This window comes from Ambystoma mexicanum, chromosome 10 (genome assembly GCF_040938575.1).
Source record: "Ambystoma mexicanum isolate Mex_15411 chromosome 10, UKY_AmexF1_1, whole genome shotgun sequence".
Taxonomy (NCBI): Eukaryota; Metazoa; Chordata; class Amphibia; order Caudata; family Ambystomatidae; genus Ambystoma; species Ambystoma mexicanum.
The window spans coordinates 129,210,984-129,222,309 of NC_090932.1; the positions used below are offsets into that span (position 1 = coordinate 129,210,984).

An 11,326-nucleotide genomic window follows, 5' to 3' on the forward strand; every position below is an offset into this window, starting at 1 on the left:
GGATTTGTCGTGGAGCCGCTCTCTTACCTTTCCGACTTGGAACGTCAGATCACTGTGGTGTTTGGGCACACAGCGTTCTGTCTCGGCTGCAGCTGCTGACCTCCGTGGTTTGCTGCGCGTGCCCTGACACGGCAGACTGATGTGGTGTTTTGCCACCACTATAGCAGGGACTCCTGCTGCCACCTCTTTCCACCTGTTGCGGCAGACTGCTGTTGACGTAGCAGGGACTTCTGCTGCTTTCACTTTTATTCCCAGCTGCGGCGGACTGCCGTCGATGTAGCAGGGACCTCTTCTGCTTTCACTTTTATTCCCAGTTGCGGTGGACTGTCGTCTATGTAGCAGGGACTTCTGCTGCTTTCACTTTTATTCCCAGTTGCGGCGGACTGCTGTTGACGTAGCAGGGACCTCTGCTGCTTTCACTTTTATTCCCTGTTGCTGCAGACTGTCGTCTATGTAGCAGGGACGTCTGCTGCTTTCACTTTTATTCCCAGTTGCGGCAGACTGCCGTCGACATAGCAGGTACCTCTGCTGCTTTCACTTTTATTCCCAGTTGCGGCGGACTGCCGTCGACGTAGCAGGGACCTCTGCTGCTTTCACTTTTATTCCCAGTTGCGGTGGACTGTCGTCTATGTAGCAGGGACTTCTGCTGCTTTCACTTTTATTCCCAGTTGCGGTGGACTGCCGTTGACGTAGCAGGGACTTCTGCTGCTTTCACTTTTATTCCCAGTTGCGGGGGACTGCCGTTGACATAGCAGGGACCGCTGCTGCTTTCACTTTTATTCCCAGTTGCGGCAGACTGCCGTTGACGTAGCAGGGACCTCTGCTGCTTTCACTTTTATTCCCAGTTGCGGCAGACTGTCGTCTATGTAGCAGGGACTTCTGCTGCTTTCACTTTTAGTCCAATCGTCTGCAGTTTACACAAGCCCATGATATTGTCATTGGCTCAACCGCACCTAGTTTGGGGGCAGCCACTCACTTGGTCAGCTTCGTGCTGAAATCTCAGAGCAGTGCCAGTTAATACAGTCCAACTAAAAGGCATCCGCAGGGGCCATCTTGCACTAAAAATAGAAGACCCGCCGCTGGGCACTTCTCATGCGTGTCCTTAGATAGTGGGAAGGTCCCTTCCCACTCAATCAAGGCATGGTTTTCACATCAATCCATGAATTAGGCAAATTCCTAGACTTCATGCGAGAATGCCTCCCAGCAGTTGAGTGTGCAGTCAAGTCAAATGGACTGGTTTCCACTATATACATATGCAGGTATTAACATCGTACATGATCCAAGCTTTCATACCTTTTATTGGAATAAGTGAGAGTATTACATCCCATAATAGACCCATAGACTTCATCAGATGGTGGTCGCAGAGTCTTCAAACTTTTCCAGCTGGAGGAGTTGAACGTTTCTTTACACAAGGTGCTATCGAAAAGAGTGACATTGGTAGATCCCTCTTTCAGCAGAATACAAAAGTATCTAATACGTCTTTAAGATACATTGATGAGCTTTGTGTACAGCCTGTGGTCACATTACCAAATCCCAGCAGAACTAACCCAGTGCTCATCCTTTCATAGTCATTGTGTGCAGTATCATTGAGTTGGGTAATAATGACAGATGTTCTTGCGGTCCCTAAAAGTTGGAGGAATTCAACATTAGGGCTAAGTAAAATTTGATACGGTGCAATAAATTCAGCAGCAAATCTGCCGAATGGATTTATTGTTACCACCGTGTTTGTACTCCGGAGCCTGAGGTAAATCCTACAGATTCCAAGAAGATGTTATTCCCCATTTTAGAGCCCCAAAGAACATCATTGGAGTTTGGAGTAATTAATGTTGGTGGTAATTCTACAATCTTTGGAGGTAAAGTGAACAAAACACCTAAAGCCAAATTAGTCCTCCACGTTACCCCCAAAGTTGAAATTTGGTTGTACAGTTAAAGTGGCATTAATTCTGTTACCACCACATTCTTCCTGAACCGCCACACTTGGAATAAGATCTTTTGTTTTAAAGATGTGATTGACCTTTCAAATATTAGCCTCCTTGATGCCAAGATTCTGTTGTGCTTTCTTTTTCAGGTGGGTCCTTCAGTGCGGAGACAGAAGACAAGTTTGAGCATTTCAACGGACTATTAAATAACCAGCTATCCACACGATAAAGAAACAAGGCGTATCCCCCGCCCCCACTATTTAAGGAACCAGAGCCGCCCATACCAGCAATTTCTCTGCCGTCAAGCACACATGCATGCAAAAGGAACTTTAAAATGAGGCTCCAATACTTTATTTTTCCAGAAGTCCGAAGCATTTATTTAAGGGGTTTCAAACACAGGCTGAACTGTACATTTGGTGGTTGTGATATGAATGGAATGCTTGTTTCAGATTTGAAATGTCCATCAGCTCTCTCCAGCCATCTGCAAGATCCTTTGCAAACTAGACCCGCCCATCTTCCCAGAAAGGGAATGGAAAAAAGAATTTAAAAAAAGTTTCTGGACGCAACGATACCAGATACCCGCAATCAAAAGAATAATTCTGTTACTATTTAATAGCCAAGTTTCATTTCTGTGAAGCCCATGTACTTTCGCTCTTTGGTGTAGACATGTCTGGGCAGAACCCCTTTAGCCTGCATCTGCCACAGGCTTCATGTCCTACCATTCTACATCGAGTCTGACTTTCCTCTCCACTAACCATGTCCTGTACTGTTACCCTGCTCCTGGATCTCTTCAGAGCATTTTCTCAAGCATTTTCAAGCTTCTGTTTTCTTCTCTCTTAAACTTCAGCTTAATCCCATTTTACCGTCCAAGCACAAAATAGTAGAACTTTGGCTTTTTTGGGCGTAATGTTGATTTGAAAAAAAAAAGCTGTTGTCATCAACCATTTATCGCCAGAGTTTAAGCTCACAAGACATAAGTATAGTGCATGAAAGATATACTCAGACCTGAGGGGTGACAGTGTGGCTTGTACGGACTGAATTGCCTTCTTAAATCAATAGATAATTCCACTGGCTGCAAGCAGAGCTTGTGAGATCTCGGCAAGTCTGGGGTGTTCCTCCACTACCCGAGATCGTGGGTCTGAGTGTTTGAAAATTTGTGGTGGGCCTTAAAATGTCCACAGAGCGCAAGGTAAGTCGGAAAATCTGTGGTGGGCCTTAAAATGTCCACAGAGCGGAAGGCAAATCGGAAAATCTGTGGTGGGCCCTAAAATGTCCACAGAGCGGAAGGCAAATCGGAAAATCTGTGGTGGGCCTTAAAATGTCCACAGAGCGGAAGGCAAATCGGAAAATCTGTGGTGGGCCCTAAAATGTCCACAGAGCGGAAGGCAAATCGGAAAATCTGTGGTGGGCCTTAAAATGTCCACAGAGCGGAAGGCAATTTGGAAAATCTGCGGTGGGTCTTAAAATGTTCACAAAACAGAAGCCACATTTTACTGTCTGACATCGATGTCTGGAGGATAACGACAGCCGTGGTAGACCTCTATCCACAGAACAACGTCATGTTCTGTAAGATTGGGCTGTGGCCAACATTGAAGTAAGTGTTGATGTCAAGCTATGTTGAACATGAGACAACTATCAAAAACATACCCATCAGAGACCGCAACCAAAACACTGTGCCAAATAAATGACTCAACATTTCCTTGTATAATGCAAAGCAAGTGTCTTATTTGAAGTATCTTAAGAACTTTGATTTGTCGATTTGAGCTCTTTTCTCCTATTACCGTGGTGATGGCTTAGAAAACAAATCTTTTGCAGGGTCGCGGATTTGCCACTGACGTCAGCTCCTGCCTCCACGCAACCCACGCACATCACCCCATTCTGCGTCATCGAGTTCTTTCATGGAATAAAGAGTAGAGGCCAGAAAATGAGAATCGCGGGCTCCACTCTAGACTCTGGTATTTGTTGCCGGCACCCAACTATGAAGCTCGGGAGGATAGCTCAGGGGCAACGTGCCTCCTCTTGGAAACAAGATGAGGCGGAGCAATCCAGGCTCGATCCCCAGGTCCACTCTTAGAAACCTCTGGGTATAAAGCACATTATAAATAACCAATTACAAAGCCTTCCAATGGTCCGTAAGTCACTTCAGACATAGATTTTCCAGAAAGACTTTTGCAAGCCAGCGCCATCATTCCCAATTCTGATACCCATATCAGGAACTTTGACATGCAGTTCCTATTTCAGGACTGCTGCGCTGTTCAACCTGGATCGTAAAGGTTGTTCTTTAAGTGGTGCTAAACTGAAAGAAACACGTCTTCATTTTTTTTTTTTTAAATAGCACTTTTTAATTATGATATTATGTATGTATACAACCTGTACCCAAGCATACAAGCACACGAAATATTTCTGTGCACTTGGCTACCCCATGTTCTTGGTTCGAGCATGAAACCAGGATACCCTTTCCATCATTCAATAATACCCCTTTTCTTACCCATATGTTCACAAAAAAATGCTCTTCTGTTTTTCATTAAGTGTATAATTAAATCTGTGCTTCTTAGCTGAACATGGTGGTTTGAGAATAGACACAATTCATTATTGTTTCCATATCACTGCATTACAAAAAATGGAAAAAAAAGACTTAACTTATTGGATTGTCCTGTTATCATGGAGGCCACTAATATGAGTGTGTAATTGTTATTTTGTTTGTTGCCGTTAAACATTTTTTTGTAAATGAAAATGGTGCTAATGAGTGTTCCTCTGTTTTATGAGGGCACGTTGTGTCACCTGTAAACACTTGCACATACTTGAATGCAAAATGTTTCTTTTTCCCCAATAAATACATTTCTGATTACAATGTTCAGCCCTTTTGTCGCCCTGACCACGCGAGTCTGATTCCATTAAAATCACGGTTCTGAAAATACATGTTTATGAAATGTGTTCTTCTGCCAAAGTGCAGCATCTGCCTCTGCCCACCACTATCACTCCAATTGTGCTGCATTTTGTCCCCAGCGGTGGGCACGGCAACAGGGGAGTTGCTAGGTCTGGAAAAGACCTAGGGCTAGGCTGATGTCGGAACTGTTGGGACTGGGGACTCGCTAGTCTTTTGGCTGTAGCTCCTGAGATTCTATCCGGGGATACAACCAAAAGATCAGGGGCTATAGCCCCTTTGTCCCCCCCCAGCAACGCCCCTGCACGGCAAGCTCCTTTATTCATGACAACCATTTTTTTGCCAGCTGTATTATTAAGTTGATGATGTCTCGACCTCATTCTCTCATTATTTTGCTTATGTCTAAATGGATAAATCCCGAGGGGGCAACCCTGCACTTCACAATTTCGAATTTCACTCACTACTGTGCCAAGTCAGCCTACCATCCTTTCCAAGGTCGATAAATTGAGTACTATTAAATTGGGTAATAATATGACTTGCCATGACAGTGCTTAGAAGCGGGAAGAATCCTTCAGAAGCACTATATCAGAACACAAATTATTGCTATGTGTGTGTATTTATGCCTGTGAAGTTCTTTGTAAATGTCATCCTTATTGTAATTTGTTTGTATGTATATGTGCATTACTGCCTAAGTAACATTTTCCATATATTACAGGGCTGCTGATAGCGACTCCTGGTTCTATGTGATTATTCTGCTTTTTGAAGGCCGCACATAAAATAGACCGATTTATTTCGGTCGATTTTGTGCAGCTGTCAAAAAGTCAAAAAAGCACATGGCTGAGGGTGTTTTTTTATTTTTATTTGGGGAGGTTTCACCCCAAAGCCCCCCTTTCCTCCTTGCTACCCTGCTCTCCTACTCCCCCACCACATACACACAAACACACAAACAGTTTTATTTCCCCCTCCCCTTCTCAAACATTGCTTTTCTCTCACACTCGCACAGACACTCACTCACCTGACACTCCCACGACTCCTCCACTGGGTCTCGACATGCATATCAGCCCCTGTGCACACTCGTGTGCGTCGCAGGTGTTGACAGTTCGATTTAGAAAGACTGCTCTGTGCGGTCACAGAGCGGTCTTTCTAAATCAATCTTATTTTTTGGTTAAAAAACGATCCTTTCACTTAATACTTAATTAATACTTAATATCCTTTCCTCTGTAGTTATGGTAGTCACTCTCGCCATAGCAAGCACCTTTTGGTGGCATATTACTATAGCACCATTTGATGAGTCCAGATAAAATTTCCCCCAAAAAATCTAGACCTGACTGGAAAGTGGTGTGTGGTTTACAGGGGTACAGTTATAGACAGGGTCCCAAACTTTGTAAAAATAATGATTACGAAGGGTTTATGGTGAGGTTGCAATTTTCTATATATCGAGTGTAGTTAATTATGAATGGGATACTATTTGTCTAGAAATTGATACATATTAGGTTGCATGCACGTAGAAAGATACAACGTTAAACCCACCAAATGTAAAAACATACAGGCACATTAATACAAATACATGAGGAATTCCTTAATCTCACAAATGAATCAAAAACACAATAGTTGGTGCCCTTTTACAAAATGCACTTTGACTTTTAAACTGACTTTGTGAGGTTTTCAGAAGGCAGAGGGCAGGTGAATGAGTAACTTCACAACCTTTATGGTTAGCAGTTGCACGATTAATTTTAGGCACCTGGGACATTCTGGTTTCTTGGGCCTGGGGGTTAACGGAAGAAAGAAGGAGTCATCTAGTAAAAAGGTAAGTTTGCAAACAGGATGGAGGTTTATGATTTAACAGTTCTACAAGGGAACAGATGGAATCTCACTCATTGCATTTAAGTCACATATAAGGGGTTGGCCATTTGCTTAGGCCGGCAATAAAATTGGGAACCGAGCCCAAGGTGTCGGGCAGTCAATTGTTTTTACAGGTTGAAACTAGAGGCTGTACTTGCTGGAGTAGTGGTCGCATAAGTTAGTATATCTTAAGAGGAGTCAAGAAGTCTGGGGCAGATGAGATCGCAATCAGTAGTTCAAAGAAAAACCTGTTTATTCAAGCCTTCCTCGTATTGCTAAAATATTCAAGCGGACCATGTGCAAACACACTTAAGGTTAAAGGCCCTAGGGCAGTTTTTACTCAGTAAAGAATTATGTTATATGTGAATGTTTCATTGGACCATGATGTCACAACCTACCAGAGACAGATCCCCAGCAAAGGCGGACTTCGAACATGAACTGACGAACTGAAGATGGTCATAAAGATTATCAGTGATCAAGGAGAAAGAATTAATTTGTAGAAGATGGAATTCTTTTGTAATTGTTTCGACCAATCATGTTTGGGGGTGGATTGTAATAAAATATCGGGGAGTGTTTTAACTATTGCAAAAATGTATAACAGATGTCAACTGATGTGATTTGATGAGACTTGGGTTAGATTAGTCCTACAACCCCATCTAACTGCTCGCCGCATGTTTGAACAATAAACTTGCTTTAACATGTACTTATTCCTCAGGTGGTGGACCCGGTTTGCGCTGAGGTAATTAGGGGTCAGCCCCTACAATCCCAATTACTTAGATTGAACTCATTTTTTGTGGCATATATAGACTCAAGTGCTTCATGGAGTTTTGTAAAAAGTGTGCAAGGAGAGGTGGCCTGGTTATCCATAGTAAATGTGGGTACTTAAAACTTGTCTAGATTGCCTGGATATAAAAGACACAAGGGGGACAGACACTCGGGGAGGGACTTGGTATGGCACTAGGGGAAAATAGCAGAATTTCTCCCCAGCCCCCCAGTTCCCCATCCCCAAAAAGAAGGCCCCCAAACATTGGATAAAGATATCTAAATATTTTCTGAATATGTAATCAGATATTGATCTCTGTGCATTTACATACCCCCTGTGGACTTGGTCTACTTTGGCCCAGATTGTATTATTAGGATTCAATATGAAACTGCTGCATTTCAAAGACTGGGGAAATCATTTTGTATGATGAATGCAGATACAGGTTCAGACCTACTGCCTGATTCATGGAATTATTTGCGTAAAAAACGCAGATCTGCGCGCCTTTCTGCCCAAAAATCCCCATACTTCAAACATGGATTTTCGGGCAGAAAGGCACGCAGATCTGCGTTTTTCATGCAAATAATTCCATGAATCAGGGTTCTAGACTTTATCTCACACTAAGGGGTCCAACACATACTCCCAAGGAATACATTCTTTCAGGATAGCCATAAACACACAGAAAAAGATACATCACTAACTCAAATGGCAGGCAGGTATTAGACCTGTGCAAGGCCGTATAGCTCTAAATCCTGAATGAGAGCCCTAAATATGATACTTTCAGACTAAGTCATTTTAATTCAACTCAAGCCAGCTGCGTGATCAATTATGCCATCATTGACTTAGCTCCCTCCAAAATCAGTGGTTTAATCGTCAAAGAGGAATCACCACTCTCAGACAATTCTCACCTGGTTTTTTGCATTACAATAGCCCTGAACAACCAAATGAAAAGCACCATTCATGTCTTCTGTACATTCTATCAAACCAAGAAACTTGCGCAGAGCATTCTTAATAAAACGTACAAGCAGACACGAGGGCACAGAAACCAAGCTGTTAGAGATGTAAATAAAATACTCACCAGGCTAGCAGCAGACTCACTTAAAGCACAAAACCCCCCACAAAGACGAAAGCCACAATGACCAACCAGACATAAATGTAACAACAATAAAGAATATATGTATAGGCGCGTTATAAATGCCATATCATATCATATCAAAGAAGGAAAAAATAGAATTCCTGAAACAAGCTGGGTAAGATACATGCTGCAATCAACAACAACACTTTCTGGGAGCTATACAACAAATAAGAAATTCAATATAGACATGAATAATAGTGTGTTATTTACAGATTACTTTAGAAACCTAGACAAAGACAGTCTCAGTGAAAACCTCAAAGAGTGCCAGAAATACGTCATGAAAACACTGAATCGCCTGGGGAGAACTATTAAAGTCCAAACAAACCCCAAAGATAAACTTATAACAATGGAGGAATCAAAAGACGGCATGCAAAAGCCAAAGGAAGAGAAAGCATACAGCCCAGAAATGCTCAATCATAGTGCTCCTGCCAAATTCAAAAACTATTATTCAACATCATCATTCTACAACCTGATCACTTCCTAGCTGTTTGGTCTGAAGGATTCATTGCTCACCACTATATAGAAGAGGGGGTTGCCCTGCACCCAAAAGAACTGCAGGGCAATCTGTGTAAACAGTAACCTCAGCAAACTATTCTACAGCCTTATGATCCAAAAAATACTGAAATTCCTAATCAACAGCAACATTCTACATAAGAGTCAGATAGAATTCCTACCCAAACACTGAGCCACAGACCATCCCTTTACCTTGCAGGCTGTGATCAGTAAATATGTAAACCTTAAATTACTGCAGGCTGGAATAGGGGTGGGGGAGGGACATTTGGCATAATAAAATGAACCATTCAATTAGGTGAAACGTGAAGATTAACAACATGCAAACTGGGTCTTTCAAATTAGCATGAGGGTGAAATAATGGTGAACCTCAACCCAACCCAGTTCAATCACTCCATCAATAAGATCCTCATATTACTAGAGGAATCCCAAGACCCAGGTCTGTCACTGAAGGGTCAGAAATGAAATGCCTGCAATATGCAGATTATCTGGTTATTCTGACACCAACCATAGAAGGGCTGCAACACAATGTTAACACCCTCAAAGAATATTGCAAGACCTGGACCCTGGAGATGAACCTAAAAAAAGACAAAAACCATGGTGTTCTTGAACACTTTGCTTAATAATGTTACCCTGATCTTGCTGTACAGCACTCAGTTGCTTCTGAGCTAGGTTTGCACTATGTACATTTAATCATAATAATAAGGCAAACGGGGCGTGGCCAAGATGGCAGAGGGAGAAGATGTGGAGTGCGAGTCTCCAGAACCACGACTCCCCAACGCATGCTAAATAATGCCTGGGAGAGTCCAAAGACCCCACGAGGAAGAATACCACAGGGAGAAGGCAATGGACGATGTGAATGACATAGCAGTGACATGGCAATCCTTTAGATGAACGAACAGGAGCCGAGGAGAGGGTAGGTCTGACCCTAAATTGGTGCCCATGAGCCTGAGGGCCAAACATCAGCACGGGCCTAATGGAGAGGCGCACGAGGTGGAAAGGCTCGATGTGCGCAGGGATTGAGAGCCTGTGGACTGTGCACCCCGGGCCACAACCTACATGCAAAGGTGGAAGGCAGCATAGACCCATGGGTCGTGTAGTGCTGATGTCTTGTCACAGGACTTGAGGGTAAATATTGCCTGTCAAACTCCCACACAAAAGGAAATGATAGATCAAGTGACCCAAACAAGGATCCTTTGGGTTCCATCGGGCCAATTGGGCCAACCCAGACAGGCAAGGAATTGGCAAAATCCTCAGGTGCGGATATAACTCAGGAAACTGATCTTCCCTCTTCTTTGCACAAACCTAATGTCGGCCATAAAGAGGTTAATCAGCCCTCAGCCATGAACGCTAAATTGAAAAGGATATCTCTACGAAATCTACAATTAAAGAAATCCCAAATGCCAACGATAAGGAATTTGAATTTTCATGATCTTGCAATGGACCAGAGAAATTTCATTATAACTAATATTCAGAAAACCAAAGAGAAAGAGACCAAAAATGCGTTGCGCTATAAGATCCTTGCATGGCTGTGCCAGAGAACAGGTCCAGGAGGGTTATAGGTTATATTACTGAAAACAAAGGACCGAAAAACAAAAGTATCGAATCAAAAGGATCAAAAGTCAAAGGTCCGACATCAGGTATAAATCATGTAAATGGGTCATTTGTTCGAAACAAAAGGATCGAACATTAAAAAACATATTGAATGAAAGTGAAATCGAGAAAGGGTTAAGAGACTAGATCTAAACGAAGAGTAAAGAACCTTGTGTAGAAAGCATATGCACAGGTGACGGTTGGAAACAAACTGTCAGTGCGTGAGAGAAGGTGAGAAGGAGACACTAGCTGACACAAACGACCGAGACGTTAACGTATTTCCTGACTAAAATAAAGTGGTAAGTAAAACACATAGAAATTATGAAATATTTAAAACAGTAGCACGTTACAGTCAGCAACTAATAATTATCTATAAAATTGACTCTTACAGATACATATTGATACCGATATGGAGTACATAAAATCACAAATGGGAGGTTCACAGCTAGTGTATGAAGGATGTATCTACAATAGAGAATCGACATGGAAAGAAACAAGTTACTGGAAGTGTACATAATATAAAAAATTACAGTGTACGGGAAGAGCAATAACTGAAAATGAAAATATAAAATGTACATGGGAGCATAATCATATGCCTGACACTACAACTATATTAATAAAAAAATTGATAAGTGAACTTAAAAAAAAGTGGATGAAAATAAAAATGAAGCGACCAGCTAGTA

At 42.4% G+C, this 11,326-nt stretch overlaps 1 protein-coding gene across 1 annotated transcript in view; it reads left to right on the forward strand.

Annotated features, from left to right (window-relative positions):
* LOXL2 (lysyl oxidase like 2) overlaps positions 1–4,770 on the forward strand; it is a 361,884-nt gene extending 357,114 nt beyond the window's left edge. The window contains exon 14 of the mRNA XM_069617615.1: positions 2,069–4,770. Within this exon, the coding sequence (XP_069473716.1) occupies positions 2,069–2,148 (80 nt within the window). The 3' untranslated portion in view covers positions 2,149–4,770. The remainder of the gene's footprint in view (positions 1–2,068) is intronic.
* Positions 4,771–11,326: the final 6,556 nt, after the last annotated feature.